General features: G+C 32.8%; 3 protein-coding genes and 1 long non-coding RNA gene across 4 annotated transcripts; all 4 read left to right on the plus strand.

Moving 5' to 3' along the window:
- Positions 1–499, plus strand: LOC116145016. The gene is made up of 3 exons (XR_004130352.1): positions 1–40; positions 145–206; positions 391–499. It is a non-coding gene; the product is annotated as an uncharacterized LOC116145016 (long non-coding RNA).
- A 1,348-nt stretch (positions 500–1,847) lies between these two features.
- Positions 1,848–3,601, plus strand: LOC116145065 (the record flags this gene model as incomplete). The annotated part of the gene is made up of 4 exons (XM_031430510.1): positions 1,848–1,985; positions 2,206–2,292; positions 2,940–3,119; positions 3,512–3,601. Coding segments are annotated over exons 1-4 (495 nt in total), but the record flags the coding sequence as incomplete, so codon positions are not given.
- A 779-nt stretch (positions 3,602–4,380) lies between these two features.
- On the plus strand, positions 4,381–6,363 carry LOC116145066. Its single transcript, XM_031430511.1, has 3 exons — positions 4,381–4,452; positions 4,979–5,119; positions 5,974–6,363. Exons 1-3 carry the CDS (start codon positions 4,381–4,383, stop codon positions 6,361–6,363), a joined length of 603 nt encoding a protein of 200 aa, XP_031286371.1.
- Positions 6,364–18,126: 11,763 nt separating this feature from the next.
- Positions 18,127–19,613, plus strand: LOC116145067 (putative disease resistance protein RGA3). Its single transcript, XM_031430512.1, has 3 exons — positions 18,127–18,669; positions 18,735–19,109; positions 19,224–19,613. The coding sequence occupies exons 1-3, from the start codon at positions 18,127–18,129 to the stop codon at positions 19,611–19,613; spliced, it is 1,308 nt and encodes a 435-aa protein (XP_031286372.1).
- The last annotated feature ends 2,311 nt before the right edge of the window (positions 19,614–21,924 follow it).

The following is a 21,924-nucleotide window of genomic DNA, read 5'->3' on the forward strand; positions in this document are numbered from 1 at the left end:
AGTAGCCCACATCTGACATCCCCTTGTGTTAAGATAGACCGTGAGTTCATCTATGATCCGGATGAAGAAGAATTAACTTGATATGATCTGCCTACTACAGTTAGTTGAAAGTTTAAAGCTACTGTTATTTTCAATTTTGTGTAGAGGTGTTGGTGTCCAGTTGCCAGAATTTTTGCTGCTGAGGGATCTCTTGAAGTCTTTCCAAGGTTATGATTTGCTATGCCTATGATGATCACTTCTTTTTCTTTGCAGAAAATGAGCTTTTGATATTTGTTCTTGTTATAAGACTAAATTACTTTGGCGTCACGATATTTATAATCTCACGTTCCTTCCAAACCTTGGTTACCAACCTCATATGTGCGATCATAAATGAATGATTGTTCTTTTCAGGGAAAAAACAGGGCAAAAGCGACCACGGATGAGAATGGTTCAAGATAGCATAAACTACATATCACCTTCTCAGTTCACCTTATGCTATTAGGTCTATCAAATTCTATCACGTAGACCGTATGAGTTGGTGTTATGGATCAGAGGACTTAAAGTAAGCTGTGATTTCAGAGATCTAAAATATTTCTTTCTTTAATTTATGATACTTTCACAGATTTTCATTTTAATGCTAAAATTAATAATTATTGAACTCTGTAAACATTAACCTCTTATAATAAAAGGTTTTCTGAAAATCCAGTTGGTTTCTGTTTGTTGGATGTATAGGTAGCTCTTGCAGATGAAACATGAGGGCTAATTCAGATCATGGAAGACAGACAATGAAACACTTTTTTCGGTGGAGATGAATCTACGCAATAGGTTCAGAGTCAGACTTGAGAAAGTTATTTACAATGATACAAGTCATCAGCACAAATGGAGAATGGTGGATGAAAATTTTACTGCAAGTGTCACAGTGATTCTTTTTGTTTGAAACACTTTTCTACTGCCAATTTTTCTGGAGATTGTGTTCAAATGTTGGAATTCTGATTTTTCTTTTTCCAGATAATTAACTGCTGATATTTCTTCTTGTTAAGAGTTAAGCTACAACACTTTTTTATGTTCTGGGAGTTTGGGACTTTCAGTTTCTAAATATGATCTTCCAGGTAAATTAAATTAATTAACTAATAATTATTATAAACTTCATTATTCCTATATATGATAACATTAGGTATGGAAACAAGAAGAGTTATTGATAACATTAAGATTTTAATGGGCCTTTTAGGTATTTTATATAGATCAGATTGATATTTTACATCTCATTTATTACATAAAATATCAAATATAGTCCATATAATTACCCCAAAGATCCACTCTAGCGAGGTTAATATCATTGTACCCCACTCGAGTAGGATGAAATTATTATCCTCAATCTATTCAACTTTGGTGGAGTTTATTCGATAGTTTTTCTGAAAAATATATCTTTTTAACACGATATTCTTTTAAAAAAAACCAAAAAAAAAAAAAAACATAATATTCTACATTTCAATCTGAAATAAAAAAAACTTTTTTCATTCTGAAAGTTGGTTATTTTTTAATTTAATTTTTAAAAAAGGGGTCAAATAAGTAAATTTCTCATATTTTTTTTAACAAATAAAAGAGGTTAGCTGAGTCATTTATGATATTGCCATATTGGTAGAATACCATTGAATCATTTCATTTAATATATGGTAAAAAAATCTATACAAAAATGGTTAACTATAAGCAAATAAGCATTAACTTATTAATAAGATTCCTAAATAATAAATGCTATAATAAATATGAACATATATCTTTTTCCAAAACATTTATGATTACTATGCCAACTAGTATTTAAGTAAAAAATAATACTTTGACTTCCATTAAAAATTAGAAACAAAAAAACAATGATTTTCAAAGTCGCAACACTTTTGCTAATATTACTTTGTGTTTCTTCAAGAAACAATGGTGTGGTGGCAAGTCTTCCTGGAGAAGAAGAAGAATTGCAAATTCTTAAAAAATCTGATAATGTCAAAACTATTCAGGTACATTTATTTGCTTGATTCTTAGATTAAATGCAATTTTTTTTTTTTTTTAATAATGGAAAAAAATGCTTTGGAAATGTACGTAACATAATTAATGTTAATATTGTGTTAATTTCAAGTGTTTAACCTATTTCACATAGGTTTTCCCTTTTTATTTTAACTAATTAATTAAAACTATTCTAATATTGTATTTTGTTTTATCTTTTCTATATTTACGAAGCTTGAGAGTGGTGATATTGTCGACTGTGTAGACATCTACAAACAACCTGCATTTAGTCATCCTTCGCTCAAAAATCACAAGATCCAGGTAATATTTCTCTTCTTTTTCTTTTTCTTTTTCTTTTTATTATTTATATAATTATATTATGATTTTTTTATTATAAATATCTACATAAAGAAATGTAATATAATCTGCAAATATTATGTTAAAATATATTTTAATGACATCAGTAATCTTTAACAAAAATGAAAAAAAAAATTGCCATGTGCCGTCATTATTCTATTAGGGTTTTAGTGTTTAATTTAATAGACTAAGGTTAATATTTGATTATCAAATGCCGTGAAACCTAACGAAGAGAGGAAATTTATTCAAGGAAACATGATGCCTTTGTCTTTGTGTTCTTTTGCTTGCTCCTCTCCTTTTGTCTTCAGTCCTACGCATGTTTAAGATAGACAAACAAGAGGGGATTATATTTTTAGTCTATTAGACTTGTGTTTTTGTTCCTATCTCAGAGTCTGTCCTGGGGTAGGATGATTGGGTTTTTTATGGCATCTCTGTACATTTTTTCTCTTTCTTAATAATATTACTTACAAAAAAAAAAAAAAATATTAGTTATCCTCTTAAGCATATTTAGCACGATATTTAATAAAATTTCATATAATTAATAGCCTTCTATAATTATAATTATCCAACTCTAACATGAATTAATTTTATGCTTTAATTAATTTTCCTAGGTGTTACCAAAATCATATCTTGCTCGAAGAGAGAAACAACTACAAGAATTAAGGTTAAAAGGGAAAGCTTGCCCGCATGGAACAGTTCCAATACCAAGAACAACAAAGCAAGAATCAGTGATAGCAAGAGCTTTGAATCCCACAACAATTTCAGCCGCTAACAACAATAGCCCTCCTCAGGTGATATTCTCTTAAGCATTTAATTAAATTTTTCCTTGATCGTAGCATATGTCGAAAGATTTTATAAAGCATTATAAATCACTACTATTAGTTGATTATTTGTGGTTATTAACTGATTCAGTTAGTCGATTGATCTCTTTGTGTTTTTTTCATGAGTTTCTAGATCAAATTCAACTCATATTAGGGTTTGAAAGGTCTGGTTTAATAGACTAAGGTAAATATTTGATTATCAAATGACGGGAACCCTAATGAAGAGAGGAAATTTATTCAAGGAAACATGATATTAATTATCCTCTTAAGCATAGTTAGCATGATATTTAATAAAATTTCATATAATTAATAACCTTCTATAATTACAATTATCCAGCTCTAACATGAATTAATTTTTCTAGGTGCTACCAAAATCATATCTTCCTCGAAGAAAGAAACAACTACAAGAATTAAGGTTAAAAGGGAAAGCTCGCCCGCTTGAAACAGTTCCAATACCAAGAACAACAAAGCAAGAATCAGAGATGGCAAGAGCTTTGAATCCTTCAACAGTTTCAGCCGCTAACAACAATGGCCCTCCTCATGTAATATTCTCTTAACCTTTTAATTAAATTTTTCCTTGATTGTAGCACATGTCGAAAGATTTTATAAAGCGTTATAAATCACTACTATTAGTCGATTATTTGTTTTAGTTAGTTGATTGATCTCTCTAGGTTTTATCGTGAGTTTCTAGATTCGACTCACATTAGGGTTTGATAGGTTTGGTTTATATTTGTAAGTTTGGAAAGAAAATTTCAAAGGATTTGTTTACCTTCTTTGATGTTTTTTATTTATTTTTTAGATTTAGCGATTGAGTATATCAAAACTTAATTAATTTCTTTCTGTTACTAGTATTCAATCATTCTCTTCTATGAACACCTTGTTATTTTTTTAAATACAGACCAAGATTCCTGAAGTGAGGACACTAGTAAAAAATCTTTTTGTTTTACAAAATCTCAATGTCAAAAATTCAATTGAAACAATGTCTTTTAATGAATTTTTCACATCGAAGATTTCTAGTTCGAGTTTAAACAAAAAAAAAAAAAACCTATGACGTCTTAACTTGAGAATATTTGTATTATATTTGACTTACTCTTATTATATGTCTTTTAATGGTGATGTTTTTTAGCTAGTTTTTTTAAGCTTGGAAAAATTCGAAACGTTGATAACATATCATGGAGCCAGTGGAGAGGTTACTGTGTACAATACAAGTGTAAATTTGAACAACAAGGAAATGGCTCAAGCCAATATTTGGATGCAAAGTGGTCCCAACGACGAACTTAATTATATTATCGTTGGATTGGGGGTACGTAACTTAACTATTTTATTTTTATATATACTATTTTTATATGTATGTAACTTAATTATATCCATATGAAATACATTTTCTCAAGATTTTTTGGATCTTTTATTTCCTAAAACAAAAATCTGTAATTTAAATTCTATATCAAACAAGTCCTAATTTCTTATTCAAGGATTTATATCAAATTTTTTTTAAAAAAGAAAATTTATATACATTCAACATTTGTGATAGTATCCTAATGTTCTTGAATTTTGATAAATAATTCATAGGTTGATAAAGTTAACCTAGTTACATGCACGTATTTACAATATTAATTAATAATATATATATATTTATGTAATTACAGGTGGGAGTTAGTCATAATGATATAAACCCTCGATTATTCACATTCTGGAGTGTAAGTGATATATTTTTCTTTTTATCAAGCACATATTTATTTTAGCAAAGTTAATTAATTAGTTTAATTTGGTAATAAATTAATTTTCTCATAATTAATTTACATTAAATGTTCTTCTTGATCAAATTTTAGAACAATGGAGGAGAATCTGGATGCTATAATCTACAATGTGGCTTTATTCAGATTGACAGTGAAATTGCACCTGGCCATTTATTTACTCACATTTCTAAATTTGATGGACGTACTGTTGATGTAAAAATCAAGATATTTCAGGTAATTAATTTACATTAAATATTAATTCTTTTTTTTTTAATTTTCTATTAAATTTTAACTGTAATTACCTGTTATTATTATTATTATTATTTTGAATGTTTTGTGACTTCATATCTTTTCAATAAGTTCAATAAGTTTTGGAAATTTTTTTACCTTCATTGATATTGTCCATCTTTTTAATAAAGACATTATAATATTTGTAATGTGTAATGTTGAAAGTAATTAAATTTTATCTCGGCCCCCATTTAGCAAAATATTTTGAATTTTTTATTTAAAATTTTTTAAGTTAATGAAAAAAAGAAATTCTAAATTTTTTTCTCAACTTAATTTTAGAGTTTACTAATAAGTACAATATTAGAAATAACATGAATCTCTCTGTTGTTAGTGAGTTGTTAGCGTGGCATTAGAATTTATAATATGATAGGTTAATAAAAATTTACCTAATTACCCTCTTTTTTTTTTACATTAAAAAATTAACAATAGGTGGATTTTTGTCATTATTATAACCATAGGGTGATTTTCTTATTTAATTATACCCAAGAGAGATTATTTTTATTAACTTTTTCCACTTATATATGTAGATGTATATATACTCAATCTTAGTTTAATTAAATTCATAAAATTGGTTAGACACTAAACTTAGAATGATTGTTGTTGTTGTTGTTTTTTTTTTTTTTTTTTTCCTTTTTATGCGAAAGAAAATTATCGTTAAAAGACAAAAATTTGCCTGCAATTATAAGTTGATTATTGCTAGCGAGAATTGAAGTCTAAATTCACGAATTTTAAGTTTTTATTTTAGGTTTGCATCTGAGTATTTTCGATCAATTTTTCTAATTTATTTTATTTTATTTTAGGATAAAGCAACATCAAATTGGCTGCTTTCAGTTCTTGATGAAGAAATAGTAGTGGGTTACTTTCCACCGAAATATTTTCCATATCTAAAATCTGGGGCTCAAACAGTCGCATGGGGAGGAGCAGCCTATATAGGAAATGACGGAAATAGCCCTCCCATGGGTAGCGGTTATCTCCCAGATGGCATCTATAACCATGCTGCCTATTTTCGTAAACTCACTTATTTTGACAATCAATGGGTGCTGAGAGAGCCTTCAACTGGTACTCGTTTATTTCATCATTCAGAAAAAGGTCATTGTTATGGGTTTAAAAATGGCACAGCTCAGGGACAGTTTTGGGGTTCTAATTTCTTTTTTGGAGGACCAGGAGGTCAAAAATGTGGAAAAAATTAAATAAATTGTTGTAATCCTCTGCTTCTGTTGAAGATCATATCAATAATTTCTTAATTTTATGCATATATCTCTTATGATTTAACGTCAGATAACTTTGTTAAATTCATTAGGTTTCCTATTTGATTTTTTTTTTTTTTTTTTTTTTTTTTTTTTTTTTTTTTTTTTATTCTGAGTTGATTCAACCTCGTTTAATGGGTTTGAATTCTACATCAGAGCGTATTTAGTATTTACTCAAATATCGTTAAGCAACGATCTAGCATATCTAGTGATAAAATCATATAAGTAGTGAAAAAATGCCAAATATCAATGTTCTTAAAATTTGATTTTCAGTGCAACTAAAAATAATAATAATAATCCACATCTACAAATGTAAGCCAAAAAAAAAAGTATCTTAATTTTCATTTCTTTTAAATGCATCTAAAAATCTAAGAATTTCTATACATTTATATCTAAACTTTAAAATAAATTTACCAAAAATAAAATAAATAGTGATAAAGAAAAAGAAAAAGAAATATAGAAATAACTAATGAATAGGTTAAGATTTACTGGGAAAAGATTTACCTGGAAAAAAATTGATAAAAAATTAAATACCCATAAGTAATTTACTATTATTTATTTTTTCAATAGTATAAACAAATAAAATGGTGATTTTGCGCTCACGCACAAAAATTATATTAACTTTTGTAAGAAACTTGTGTTCAAATGGAATTAATTAATTGCCTTTTATGTCATAAAAATATTCCATAAATGAATCATTCATAACATATTAGATTATTTATATTTTCTTAATTAAAGTAAAATGTCTAAGAATTAAAAATTGCAGTCATAAATAGTATATTATAAGAAAGTCCTCTTTAATATTGTATAGAGAATAATTTTGAGGAAGATGACCAGGTAATCCTTGTGCAATGATCTATAGACCATACAATCTTTTTCTATTTTCAATTATTTTATATTTTAATCAATAATTAATTTAAAACCCTTTTATTTTTGCTTTTTCTTTTCGAAAAAAATTAAGATATTGTTTGTCGGATAATACAATATAGTTAGACCCAATTGTCTCTATAGTATCACATATTTGCATTCGATATTTGTCATTTCCTAATAATGAAAAATTATAATCGAACATTGTATTGTCTTATTAAATAACATTGTCTGTTATATAGTAAAATCTCGCTTATTGAAATTGGAACAAGCTCCATTAATTTTAACCAATCCATACATATCAAAATTGTTAAAATTAAACATAATAACTTGAAGAAATGGTTTGGAAAAAATCCAATAGAAATTTTATTCAGAGAAGAGGAAGAATTTATGTAGAAATAGATGTGGAGAAATTAAAGAGCGAAAGTCTAAAACTTTATACGTGAAATTTCTTTGATGAGAATATTCATGTATGGTTGAATTTTCTAAATTCATTGCTTGGTGTCTTTAGAAAAGTAATGAAATAGATTTCAAATGTTCTTATTTTAAATGGTGTAGCTAGAAAGAGTTATGTTCGATAATAATGTAACATTCCGGTCCACTATCAAAATATTGTGATTTTTCTCTTATGAGCATGTCCCTCTTGGTTCGAATCATAGACTTCATAAAGAAAAATTACAATATCTTGATAATGGGTCGGAATGTTACAAATAAGAATAATAATAACAATAAGGCGAAACATAGTTACGGTTAATTTTTGACATTTTAAAGGATGTGTAGAGTAAATAAATTAAATTTCAAATATAGTAATATGGCGCGTGTAACACTTATCCAATATTTTCACATAATAACTATAAACATTAAAAAATTTCCAGCTGAAAAGAGATTTCATTAAATTTCCCAGTTAAAACAATGAGGCTCCGCGACTGTATCCGTTTGCTTGCATGGAACAATGCCCTTGTAAACCTCACTATGTCTTATGATCCAATCGCATTGTTTGCAAGTATCTCTACGAGAATCGTACATACTGTAGCCATGAACAATGCCATCCCATAGAAAATCGCAGGAGAATATAATTCTTCTGACAGACAAGTAATGAAACTTAAAATGGTAAAACTTATTATTCTCGAGTGTTTTTTCACCAAGATCATGTTCCCTTGAACGGCAATGAAGTTTAAGAACCTTATTTGAAGGCAAAGAATTTGTTATGTTAACTGTTATTTTAGGAGTCGAATCGGCAATGCACAAAAACAGGTATGACAGAAGAAGAGTTATTGACAAGATCAGTTTGAGGAAATGACTCATTTTTACTTTTTTGGGAGAGTAATTTTATATTTTTTTGTGATAAGAAAAAAATTGGACTTCTTATTTATAAGCTGGAGGGTTACCAAATATAGTACATTGAATTTTTTTTTTCTATTTAGATCTAAGGTTTTGAGGAAAAATAGGAAAACTAATGGGAGTTGCATATATATAACCAACTTAATAATTTTCATTTTCGAAAATGTACAGATTTTATTTAAAATACAAGTCTAGCTCTAAAATCCAGTGACTTATCAATTATACTCTTAATAAAACAACAAAAAATATTTTCCTAATATATAATGTTAGACTATGCTGTACTATACAAGATCTAATAATCTAATATTTAATAGTATGGTTTAACAATATAATGAAATCATGCTATATGATACTTAGATATGGTAGCTATTTTTGTTTTTGTTAATTTTCATTAAAGATTATTAGGTTAGGTTATGTGATTTTGTGGCTAAATATTCGTTTAAACAAAATTTTTTATTGACTTTAAAATTATTACTCATAGTCTTATACTCATTATTTTTAATTTATAAATTTTAATCAAATCTGAACCTTTAGGATCTCAAGATCCTATTATATTTGGTTCAACCTTAATTGGTTAATTGGATTTTGTTCAAAGGCCAATAACAGCCACTACTTAAAATGATCAACAAAGGTAATTTAAGTATTATTATTTCCTAATTATGGATTAATTATCATATAATCCAATTAAAGAAGCCAAAGAAGAGGGGGGGGGGGGGGGGGGGGGGTGGGGTGGTAAATATGACATTTTGCATTCTCATCAGATTTTCTTCACATTTTTCTCAAAATAACTTTAACAAAAATTCAACTAAGGGCCAACCAACCAATATTAACAATATATCAACCCAAATAAAAACAAAACAATAAACATTCAAGCAATACACCATAACTTANCTCCTAACATTTGAATCTTATTGTCCAGCTTCAATCAGCTAGATCTTCCCGAGTATTCATCCAAGGATCATCTTCAAGAACGTTTGTTGCTTGCTATACATGAAGCCAGCGAGGGTTTTGGCTTTGGTTGATAAATTATTTTCTGATAGCGTAGCTCAGCAAGCCATCAATCCAACTTGGATTCTCGATGTACATGTCAGTAAGATATCTTTCGATCTTGTCCCTATTTTGTATAATTTGGAATTGTTCCATTCTATTGTTTCCAAAGTTGGATCCGATTACTAACAAACGATATAACTTTAAATTTCCGTCCAGAGTGTTACTGATTCGGGTGGATACAACAAGTTAATCAATAACTGGAGGAAAGGCCAAATTAAAATTAGAGCATGAAAATCGGATTATAGACGGGGTTTCTGGCAAGCATCATCTCAAAGATTGATAGATAGAGTTGGCGAAGACGATGATTTTGATTTTGAAGAAAGGGAAGCTCAGGTCTTTTATTAAACAGCACTGAGCTGGAAAATGGGTTTTTTTTTTCTGTTTTGGCCAATAGATGATTCTGAGGAGGGTATATAATGTTGTTATTAATGGGTATCAATGTTCATAGTAGGTTTTCGATTTTGAGTCTTGTTCTTAGCCTTGTTTTATGAGGCATTTTATATTTTTATATGAATAAAGTAGAACAGATTTGATTATATCCATTTTGAATTATATTTTTAATATCATACATTTTCAGTTTTAGCAATTCAAACAATTTCCTAACTTATTTTCATTTTGTAACCTTCTGTATATGTTGTCATTTGTCTTTTTATTAGTAAGTGGAGTGAAATATACAAATGAGTAGAGAAAAAGATGGGACTGTGCTCTTGTGTCATATTACTTCCAAAAATTGTTTGAGGGTATATAGGGAGAATATTCTGCACTTGTGTTATTCTCTCTTCAAATAGTGGATTCCAATCATCATCTGTGGAGGCATATTGCCTGAACCATGTAATTCTAATGTAAACTTTTAAGTTCTATTTTATCATATTTCATTTTATTTTGAAGGAATTGGTTGACATGTATAAGGAAAGATGACAAAAAATACATACATTCATATATGTATTGCTTCTTTAAAGTCAGTGTAGAACAATATTTATAAGTTGATCAATTTTTTCTTCACTTATATCCCCTTTTATCTCGAGTTTTATTAAACTAATTAATCAAACACGAATCGAATTATTGATTGGATTATCATTCAATTTTCTTTTGTGAAATTTCATGGAGGGTGGGCGGTGGAAATTCTCTAAACCAAACACACTACGGACCACTATGAAGAAGCAGCAAAAGATTTTAGGTGTGTATAATTTAATTTAAGTTGAATTATTGAAATAGTGGAGCCAACGCCAAAGACTTTTAAAACCAAAGACCTATCCTTTATGAGCACTTGACTCTTGGATGTCCATTTTCCATTTTAATTATTCATAGTCAAGCGTTGAGATTTTAAGATTTTAGAAACTCTCCTCATTTCTTCTTTTAGTTTCTTATCACAAATTCAAACACCAATTTCCATCTTTTCATCTTGCGGACAGTGCCTGCTAGTAGAATCAACTGTCAAGAAATCAAGAAGACCCTCATATCACTAATTACAGGTAAGGAAAAACAACCTTCATATCACCACCACTTTTCCAATATTTAAAGGATCCTTTATGCTTATATCTTCAAGGATCCTTTAAAATGAACCAGATAGGTTGTTTAATCCTTTTAGGATTTATATCTTCACTACTGGACATGTATGTTAATTTATTTTAATTGATATTATTAATTATTTTAAATTTTTTTATTAATATAGTCTACGTTTTATTTTTTAAAATAAATAAAAAATATCAATAAATGAATATTTTTATAGTAAAATTAGATAATAAAAATGACTATTTACTGAGTTTGCAACGCTATATAGCTTTAGAGACAAATTATTCTCACAGATAAACATAGAAAATATATTATATAATTTATAAGTGATGTGAAATAAATTCATCTAAAACATATTTCCATATACTGTAATTCAAATCATCTCTTAATTGCATTTCTTAGAAGCTTAAAAATTTTCGAAACAAATTATATTTGGAATTTTGATTTATTATCTCTGTTGTTTTTATAGTAAATATCATTTTTCTGTTAATTATTTCAATTGTAGAGAAAATGAAGAAGATAGGGCAGAGAAAGTTAAAATTCCGTACAACTGTAGTATCAAAATTCAAATGTCTTTTTTATTATTATCCTTCTCTTTCTTGATTGTTGCTCTTCATCTGATTATCATCCTTCTCTGTATGAGAATTTTAATTCATTCTTATCATTTCTTCCTACGTAGTCAAAACCATGCCAGTGGGAGAAGTCTTCCTTGGTGCTTTTCTTCAGGTGTTGTTTGACAGATTGGCGCCGAGTAAGCTGTCGCTCTTTCCATGTGAAGATGGGATACGTTCAGAGTTGAAGCAGTGGAAGAGAAAATTTTTAATGATCAAGGCAGTGCTCAACGACATGTGTCCCAACTGAACCAGCAGTTATTGGAAGAGATGCTGATAAAGCCAAGATACTTGAAATGGTGTTAAGCGATAAACAGAGTGGTGGTGGCAGCTTTCATGTAATACCCATTGTTGGGCTAGGAGGAGTTGGCATGTTCCAGTCTTGTTTTGGGCCGGGAAATTGTGCTTTCTAACAATAATTCAGTAGTTAGTTTCTTTGGATGTGAGAAGATACAAGCACTACCAAGCCGCATGCACACCGTCAAATCTGTTGAACACGTAGCCATAGGGGGATGTCCAAGAATGGCATTGTTTCCAGAAGAAGATATTCCCGACAATATAACGTCACTTCACGTTGATGAACCCAAAATCTACAACTCACTGGCTGGGTGGGGCTTCCACAAATTCACCTCTCTTAGAAGACTCACAATTGAGGGAAGGTGCAAGTTCAGCTGAAAAATAAGATAGCAGGGAAAAAATTCTTGCTAGTCTTGGACGATGTTTGGAGTAAGGATTATGACTTGTGGGAAGCCTTAAAGTCTCCATTCCTAGCTGGAGCACCAGGAAGTAAAATAATTGTAACTACACGCAGCAAAGATGTTGCATCGACAGTGGAACTAGAAGCATGTTATAACTTGGAGCTTCTGCAAAAAGATGCCTACTGGACCATCACATCTTTGCTGTTATTATCATCTTCCATCACATCTTAAGAGATGTTATGTTTATTGTGTAATTTTTCCGAAGGATTATGCATTCGAGAAGAAAGAACTTGTACTTTTGTGGATGGCAGAAGGACTTATTCAACAATCAAACCATAAGAAGCAACTAGAAGACCTAGGCGGCGAGTATTTTTGTGAGTTATTGTCTGTAGGTTTTTCAGAGTTCTAAAGCTAAGAGAAAGAAGGTTATTTGTGCATGAGAGAGAGCTAAAACAGAAGAGAAAGAACTGATACAAAAACAGTCTGCGTTTTTCATTCAAAACAAAGAAATATATGAACCTAATACATCACTGGTACAACGACTTTTCAGTATAAATAATCTTAAATATACTACAATTTGAAACACTCTTAACAAACACAAAATTCACTGAGATTTGTGGCTAATCACCGGCTGTCTTCACCTAAAACATCATTCAAAAACTTCCAAAAAGGATGGGAACTGCACATGACAGACAGCCCTTTTAATTCAAAAACCTGGCGCACAACTTTCAAACCAACCATGCAAAATGATTTCCAGCAAAAATCATTACTTCAACACTCCTCCTTGATATTTTGCTGGAAACTCCAAGTCTGAATCTTAATCCTTCAAACTTGGATCTGCCTAAAGGTTGGTCATTATGTCAGTCACTTGCTCCTCTCCCTGCAATGCAATCAGATTTACTTCACCATCTGCTCTGCCTCTCTCACTGCATGATATTTGATTCTGATATGCTTTGTGCGACCATGGAGTACTGGATTCTTGGACATAGCAATTGCTGATTGGTTGTCACAGTGCAGCACAATTCCTTGAGTCTGTTCCAGCCTTAAGTTTTCAAGATCTTTCCAGCCAAACCAACTAGTTGACTGCAGCAGCAGTAGTACATATTCAGCTCAGCAGTGGATTGTGCTACCACCTCTTGCTTTTTTGAATTCCAGTATGGCACCTGCATTCACAAAGAAAACATATCCAGAGGTGCTTTTCATGTCATCCGAGGAGCCACCCCAATCACTGTCAGTGTGAAACCATGCAAACTGAAATTTTCAGTTCCTTAAACCATATTCCCAGGTCTGGACATCCTCTAATGTATCTGAGGACTCTTTTGCTGCTTGCAAATGCAGCTCACTTGGTTCATTCATGAAACTAGAGAGAAACTTGCTGCAAACATAATGTCTGGCCTTGTTGCAGTCGAGTACAACAAGCACCCAACTATGCTTCTATACTTAGTTTCATCAACCTTAGCAGCACCATCATTTTTACTAGCTTCACATTTTGCATTAGAGGTGTGTTGACAGGTTTGCAGTTCTCCATTGCAAATTTTTTGAGAAGTTCATTAGCATACCTTTCTTGGGAGATAAATATGCCATAAGGGGACTGCCCAACTTCCATTCCCAAGAAGAAACTCATCTCCTCTAAGTCGGTCATCTCAAATTCCTTGTGCAACTCTTCTTGATAAATCTAGCAGCTGTGGAGTTAGGACCTGTCACCAGCAGATCTCAAAATACAAGGAACAAATATCCTTTCATTATCAACCTCTCTAACATACAGGTATGCTCATGAGACTTCTTTCAAACCCCAAACTCATTAGGAATTCATTAATTCTTCTGTACCAGGCCCTAAGGCCTGTTTTAATCCATAAAGAGCCTTCCTAAGAAGGTACACCTATCTCTTGTCCTTCAACCGTATACCTTCAGGTTGCTCCACAAAGCTCTTCATCAAGCCACCAATTCAAGAAAGCAGATTTCACATCCATTTGGAAGATTTCCACTTAAAATGGGCTGCAATTGCAAGAAGGATTCTGATGGTGTCGAGCCTTGCAACTGGTGCAAAGGTGTCAGTAAAGTCCACCCCAAATTGATGTGCATAACCCTTCAATATAAGCCTTGCTTTGTGTCTGTTAATGACCATCAGGATTCAATTTCTTCTTATAAATCCATTTCACCTGGATAATCTTTCTTCCGGCAGGTCTAGTTACCAGTTCCCAGGTTGTATTCTTCTTAATCATGTCAAGTTTCTTATCCATTGCTGCCTTCACTCTTAACATTGGCTGCTTCAGCATAACATGTTGGTTCCATCAAGGCCAAGTTACATCTGTCATAAATTTCAGCCAAAGGTCTAGTTCCCCTAATTGAAGAATCAGCTTCAGAATCAGAGCTGAAATCTGGAGTATCCTGAGTAGCTATTAAGTCTCCTCCTTGTTCTTGCATATTACTCCTTCAATCTCATTTCTGTCCCAGTTCCACAGCCCTTCTCATCTACTTTTACATCATGGTTAACCAGGAATTTTTTGGTCTTAGGATTGTAAATCCTATATGCTTTGGATAAGTGCTATAACCAACAAAAATTCTAGTTTCAGCCTTTTCATCCGTTACTCCTCTTATGGCTGGAATGTGAGGATAACAAATGCTTCCAAACACTTTGAGGTGGTTGATGCTTGGCTTTACTCCATACCAAGCCTCAAATGGTGTTTTGTTATCCAAGGCTTTGGTGGCAACCTGTTGAGAAGGTAAACTGCTGTATTTACAGCTTCAGCCCAGAAAAACTTCGGAAGTCTCTTTTCAAACAGCAGCACCTTGCATTTCCATTATAGTTCTGTTCTTTCTTTCACTCACACCATTTTGCTGTGGTGTGTAAGGAGAGCTCAGTTGGTGCTTTATTCCAGACCCTACACACAGTTCTTGAAATTGATTTGGGGTATACTCTGAAACATTGTCACTCCGGATGGTTTTCAAACTCAAACCAGTTTCATTTTCCACCATTTGCTTAAAACACTTAAACATTGCAGCCACCTCCCTTTTGTTTCAGGAAGTAGACCCAACACAGCCTGGTGAAATCGTCTATAAACAGCAGAAAATACCTACTGCCTTTTAGAGAGGACACCTGCATTGGACCACACAATCTGTCTGTATAAGCTGAGGCTTTTCAGCAGCTCTCCAGGATTGTTTTGCTGGAATGGTTGTCTACTGATTTTTCCCAGTTGGCAAACTTGACATACCCCTTCCTTCTCCTCAATTTAGGGCATACACTGAACAAGTTCTCTCCTCCTCATTTCCTTAAGACCTGAATAATGATAATGCCCAAGTCTTTGTGCCAAGTTTCAGTTTCAACACATTTTGCAGACAAGGCATGCAAGGCTGAGTTTTTCCATTCAATTGGAAAACTTTTCCTAGCATTTTCACATTCATCAATTCATTCCCTAAGTTGTCAACTACAATGTAAGACATATTTTGAAAATGTAGGGAGTAGTTCTTTTCTAGCATTTGACACACTCAGCAAGCTTTGGTTGATTTCGGTACTAAAGAACATTTGTAATAATTGGTGCCTAATGTAGTTGGGACAGCAACCTTCTTTCCTTTGACTTCCACAAATTCTCCATTGCCAACTTGACTGGAGTGAAAGAGTCTATCAATGCTCACAAAACTTGATAGATGGAGTCATGTGGTTTGTGCAACCACTATCAATTAGCCTACATCATCACACATGTGTGGTTTGTGCATGAAGCCATGAAGAGTTGTTCTGCTTCTAGATTTGGTTGCTGGACCTCCACCACCGCAGCCTGCTGCTCCTGTGATTTCCTTTGCTTTTACACACTTTTTCTATGTCTCCATACTGCTTGCATGACCTGCATTGTATGCCAGGTTTGAACCAAACATTATATTCTGGATGGTTCTCTTTTTTGTAGTGCACACATGGAGGAAATGATCTTTGTCCTCCACGTTTCCCTCCTTGATGTGCTCTTTCTTTTCTTTTTCACCAATATATTTGTCTTTCTTTCCTTGTACCCTTCCTTTTTGACCTACTACATGGCTGTCTCAGTTGAGTCTTCTTGCCTCAGCTGCCTTCTTTGTTCCTGGGCTTGAAGTGAATGAACCAGCTCAGCCAAGCTGATTCGGGACAGATCTTTGGAGTCCTCTAGGGACCAAATTTTTGCTTCAAACCTCTCAGGTAAGCTGACCAGGACCTTCTCCACCACTCTGGGTGGTTAGTCTTCCCCTAGCAGCTTGATTTTGTTCACACAGCCATGAGTCTGTCCACATATTCCTTGACAGATTCTGTCCTGCATCTTGAGTACTTCAAATTCTCTTCTCAAGTTTAGAACCTGCTTATTTCTTGTCTGGTTACTCCCTCCAAACTCCTCCTTGAGAGTGTCCCAGGCTTGTTTAGGTGTCTCACATGCCATTATCCTGGAGAAGACCTGATTTGTCACGGCTGAATGTATACAAGATAATGCTCTTGGAGCTTTGGCTGCTTCTTCTTCATGAGCTCTTATCTGGTTTAGCGTTGGGTTGGGTCCAAGATGGGGAACTTGCTTCTCCTCTTCCACATATTGCCACAAGCCATGGCCCCTCAGATATGTTTTCATCTTGACAGCCCAAACATGGTACTGGTCACTATTGAAAACTGGAGCAGAGATTGGAGCAGAACTAGATGCCATGGAGAAGCTTTTTTGAGTTAGTATTCTGGTCCTGAAAGATCAAAGAAGCTCTGATACCAATTGTAGGTTTTTCAGGGTTCTAAAGCTAAGAGAAAGAAGGTTATTTGTGCATGAGAGAGAGCTAAAACAGAAGAGAAAGAACTGATACAAAAACAGTTTGCGTTTTTCATTCAAAACAGAGAAATATATGAACCTAATACATCACTGTTACAACTACTTTTTAGTATAAATAATCTTTAAATATACTACAATTTGAACCACTCTTAACAAACACAAAATTCACTGAGATTTTGTGGCTTAATCACTGGCTGTCTTCACCTAAAACATCATTCAAATAACTTTCAAAAAAGGAACTGCACATGACAGACAGCCCTTTTAATTCAAAAACCTGGCGCCAAACTTTCAAACCAACCATGCAAAATGATTTCCAGCAAAATATCATTTACTTCAACATTGTCAAGGTCAATTTTTCAACAATTGAGTAATGATAGTTTAAAGTTTGTGATGCATGACCTTGTCCATGAATTGGCCCAATGGATTTCTCGAGATACAAGTTTTAGATTTGAGGATGAATCAAGTGTCGCACAAATAGAAAAACTTGAAAAGATTCGACACCCTTCTTACATATTTAGAAGGTATGAAGTTGAGAAGGATTTCAAAGTCTTCCATGAAGTTGAGCAGCTACGGACATTCCTGACAATATTTTGGCTACCAAGGCCAAGCGTGGATTGGACTTACGTAAGTTAGTCAGCCTTTCCCAATTTATTTCCAAAGCTCAAAAAATTGAGATCACTATCTTTAACAAACTATCATGCAATTGAACTACCCGACTCAATTGGAGATTTGAAACATTTTAGGTATCTTAATCTTTCTAAAACTCAAGTCTCAAATCTACCTGAGTCAACAAGTTCACTATTCAATTTACAATGTTTGTTATTAAAATGTTGTTCTCATCTCAAAAAGTTGCCTTTACAAATGGGAGATTTGGTCAATCTTCGCCATCTTGATATTAGAGGTGCAAGACTTATAAGAGAAATGCCTTTGGGAGTGAAAAAACTGAAATGTATTCGAACTTTATCTAATTTTGTTGTGGGTGAAGGTGTCGTATCTAGTTTGAAAGATTTGAAAGAATTAAAGTTTATTCGTGGAGAACTTTATACTTCAAGGTTAGACAATGCAACTGATTGTCATGAAACAAGAGATTCTATATTGTGTGATAAGAAGGACTTGGAAGTGTTAGTGCTAGAATGGAGTTCTTCTCATGCTTCACGAGACGAAGAAGTTGAGAAAATTGTTCTTGACATTTTACAACCCCATACAAATCTTAAAGAGCTCACAATCAATAACTTTTGTGGCAAAAAAATTTCATCTTGGATAGGAGATCCATCATTCTCTAATATGGTTTCTCTGAAATTGGATGGATGTGAAAGTCGCAAGACCTTGCCTTCCATTGGGCTAATAGGCTCACTTAAAAACCTCACCATCAAAGGGATGAAAATGCTTAAAAAAATAGGTGAGGTGTATGGGGAGAGTTGCTCAGACTGTTTTCAATTACTAGACTCTTAGTTTTGAGAATCTGCCAGAATGGGAGCATTGGGATCCTTTTGAAGAAAAGGAGCATGTTGAAAGGTTCTCTTGTCTCAAACAGCTTTCCATATCACGATGTCCTAAACTCTCTGAAAGATAGATTACCTAACCGTCTTCTTTCATTAGAGAAACTTGTTATTACAAATTGTGAGCAACTGGTGGTTTCGTTCACAAGCTTCTCAATGCTCTGCCATTTAGTAATAGAAAGGTGCAAAAGCGTGTTATGCAATGGTCCAATTGACTCCCGAACACTGAACCCTCTTCCTTTATTGGAGACTGTTGTGATTGATAAATGTGAGGAATTAGGGATTTCTCTCTCAAGCCTTCCAGTGCTCCGCTCGTTGAATATAAGAAGATGCAGCAAAGGCATGGTTTGCAATAGCTCGAGTGAGTCCTGAATTAGTGAAGAATCAAATGTTCCAAGGTTTAGAAGTTGGACCAGGGAGGGATTTCAGAAATTAGAAACTCTGAAAATTGTTGGTTAGGAAGAGCTCACACATTTGTGGGGAAATGAGATTTTTCTTGAGAAGCCACTACAAGGTTCCCAGAGCTTCACCTCTCTTAAAGAGCTGTACATGGCAGAGCTTCCGAATCTTGTTTTGTTTCCAGATGGTTTGCTTTCCATTCCGAAAAAAGTTGAAATTAGTAGATGTCATGCTATCACATCATTACACGGGGGGTTGAAGCACAACAATGCACGTGTTGAGCACTTACCAGACCTTCCATCCTCGCTTCTGGAACTATGGGTTTCTGATTGTCCTTTGCTGAAACAACGTTGCAAAAGGGATAAAGGACAAGAGTGGCCCAAGATAACGCACATCCCTTGTGTTGAGATAGATAACAAGTTCATTTACGATCCAGAGGAAGAAGAATGAAGTCAATTTGCTTTCAGAATGAAAAAGGCTGAATCTGTCAATTACCTCACTTCATTCTTATGGGCCCTTCAGGTCTGTCAATTTCTAGAACCCCACAACATTAGATTTTATCAAAACAATTAGATTTTCACAAAACAGAGTGTTCATTAACAATTACGTTGTTGTTGCAGGGACCAACAAAACAGTCTCAACTCCGGGATGCAGTATGACATGAATGTATATGCAGTGTACAAAGTTTCGAAGTGAGGTAATTAGTAAAAATGTTGTTCTTGCAGTTTTATAGGTTTTACTGTTTTTCAGCTCTGTGAGAACAGAGGCTAATAACAGAGCTCACCACATTGCACATAAAATGTTATTTGAAGTGGCGTGAAGTAACCTTTCACTCATCTTGCAACTAGTTAGGTTGTAATGCTATTGTACTCCCCGTTATTAATATTTTGTTTTTCAGTGGGAAGCAGATGTTTTTGTTTTTTTTTTTTTTTTTTTTTTTTAGAATCCAAGAAATAAATCATATTGAAAAGTAAAAACAAACTCTTTGTTGAATTTTGTTCTTGATTCTCCTTTCTCTTTTGTTACACAATAATCTCTCTCCAAGAATGGGTAAAATTCGGCTTTCTAAGGAGTAATCTTAATCATCCTTAAACACTCAAAAGAGTTCTAAACGAAAAAGGAAAGAAAAATTAATAAAAACCCTAAAAGTGCCCGACACAACCTTGGCCGTGTCCAAATGTACGTCACCACAGCCTAGGCCATGGTGTTTTCTGTCCTCGTTATTTTATTTTCATTCAACCACCATGGCCGTGGTGAACCACCAAGGCAAGGCCATGGCCTTCAAACTTGTCAGCTAATCTCAATTTCTTCAAGCTTTGAGTTCCAATTTCATTCCAATGCTCCAATCTCCTCAATTAACGCCTGAAAATTACAAAATTCTCCAAATCAATAGCTAACCATTCGTATTTCAAACTTAACAAAAACTAACATAAAAACACAGAAAACAAATGACAAATTAACTAGAAGGCTATAAAAACAAACCTAAAAACACTAAATTTATGCAACTTATCAATTGAAGTACATCATTTTTTTGGAATCTAAGTCTTCAAAGCTTTTCATTCTATTAGTGAGTGATCTTAAAAGAAGTTGCGATGGCAAAGGTAAAACCTGTTTCTTATATCCTGTTTCTTCTGATTCCTTTCTTTGCAACATCAATGTTTTATAAAGAAATCCAGTTGATTTGTGCTTAGTTGACAGGTAGTCTTTCCTCTAATAATGGGTGGAGCTCAATCTTTCATGGGATGGAATGTATCATTTTGAAGCGAGTGGCCAATTTAATCCAGAATTGGAATACAAATTCCCGTCAGAATTTAAGACTTCATGCTTGCCGCATTAAAATGTAATAACAGAAAAATTAAGGAATGAGTCAAATTCTGACATTCTCAATAGATTATAAGTTTGGTTAAAAATAAAGTTTCTGGTACTATGGTTGCAATATTTGAGTTTGCTTTCAGATTATCAGTTCATGCTTTTGATGAGTGGACCAAGAGTAAGCTTGATATCAGTAGTCTAAAGTCTTTAGACATGGAGCAGTTTATCAGGGTTTCATTAACATCCAGTTGGTTTGTGTTTTGTGGATAGGTAGATCTTCTTTTAATGAGACAAATGAAGCTGATTCGGATGTGGTTGGCAACATTACAGTCTTCTCGGTAGAGCTTTGGATTATATTTTCTTTTCTTTTCTTTTTTTATTTATATGTAATTGCATGCATTTGCATTTTCTGTGTTTACCTATTGTAATAGGATTTTTCAAGAANTTTTTAAGACTAGTGAGTGAAGACAAGGCTCGGCTATTACACAACAAAATCAAGTAGTCAACCATAATTTGCACAACCATCTAGAATTGCATACTCTTCATCATTCCTAAAGATATAAGCATGTTTGAATTCTTTCAATGACTTGATACTACCACTACTCCAAGTGATTACCAAGTTCATTACAAAAAGCAAATTTTTTTTTTCTTTTTTGGGAATATCACAAAGTCTAGCTCTTTCGGGATTGTATTAACAGCATAAGCATACTACCCACCATGCAACAAATACTAAATACAAACCAAACAAAAATAAAATAAAATAAAAACAAACAGACTAAGCACTTCCTAAAAACAAACACACCAAACAAATGAAATAAACCATCAACAATGTAACACAAACCAAACCGCTCACTCTCCCAAACTTAAAGGATGCAATGTCCTCAGTGCATGAAAAACAAAAAGAAGAAAAAAAAAAAAACTGAAAAATGAGAGACAGAAACTTCCCTGA

The sequence above is a fragment of the Pistacia vera genome, unplaced genomic scaffold (genome assembly GCF_008641045.1).
Source record: "Pistacia vera cultivar Batoury unplaced genomic scaffold, PisVer_v2 Contig46, whole genome shotgun sequence".
NCBI lineage: Eukaryota > Viridiplantae > Streptophyta > Magnoliopsida > Sapindales > Anacardiaceae > Pistacia > Pistacia vera.

Coding starts and splice junctions, on each gene's coding strand:
- LOC116145066 (XM_031430511.1), top strand. CDS start 4,381: ATGGCTCAAGCCAATATTTGGATGCAAAGTGGTCCCAACGACGAACTT. Junction 4,453..4,978: donor ATATTATCGTTGGATTGGGG/GTACGTAACTTA, acceptor ATCAAATTTTAG/AACAATGGAGGAGAATCTGG. Junction 5,120..5,973: donor TAAAAATCAAGATATTTCAG/GTAATTAATTTA, acceptor ATTTTATTTTAG/GATAAAGCAACATCAAATTG.
- LOC116145067 (XM_031430512.1), top strand. CDS start 18,127: ATGGGAGATTTGGTCAATCTTCGCCATCTTGATATTAGAGGTGCAAGA. Junction 18,670..18,734: donor TGCTTAAAAAAATAGGTGAG/GTGTATGGGGAG, acceptor AGAATCTGCCAG/AATGGGAGCATTGGGATCCT. Junction 19,110..19,223: donor GAAGATGCAGCAAAGGCATG/GTTTGCAATAGC, acceptor ATTGTTGGTTAG/GAAGAGCTCACACATTTGTG.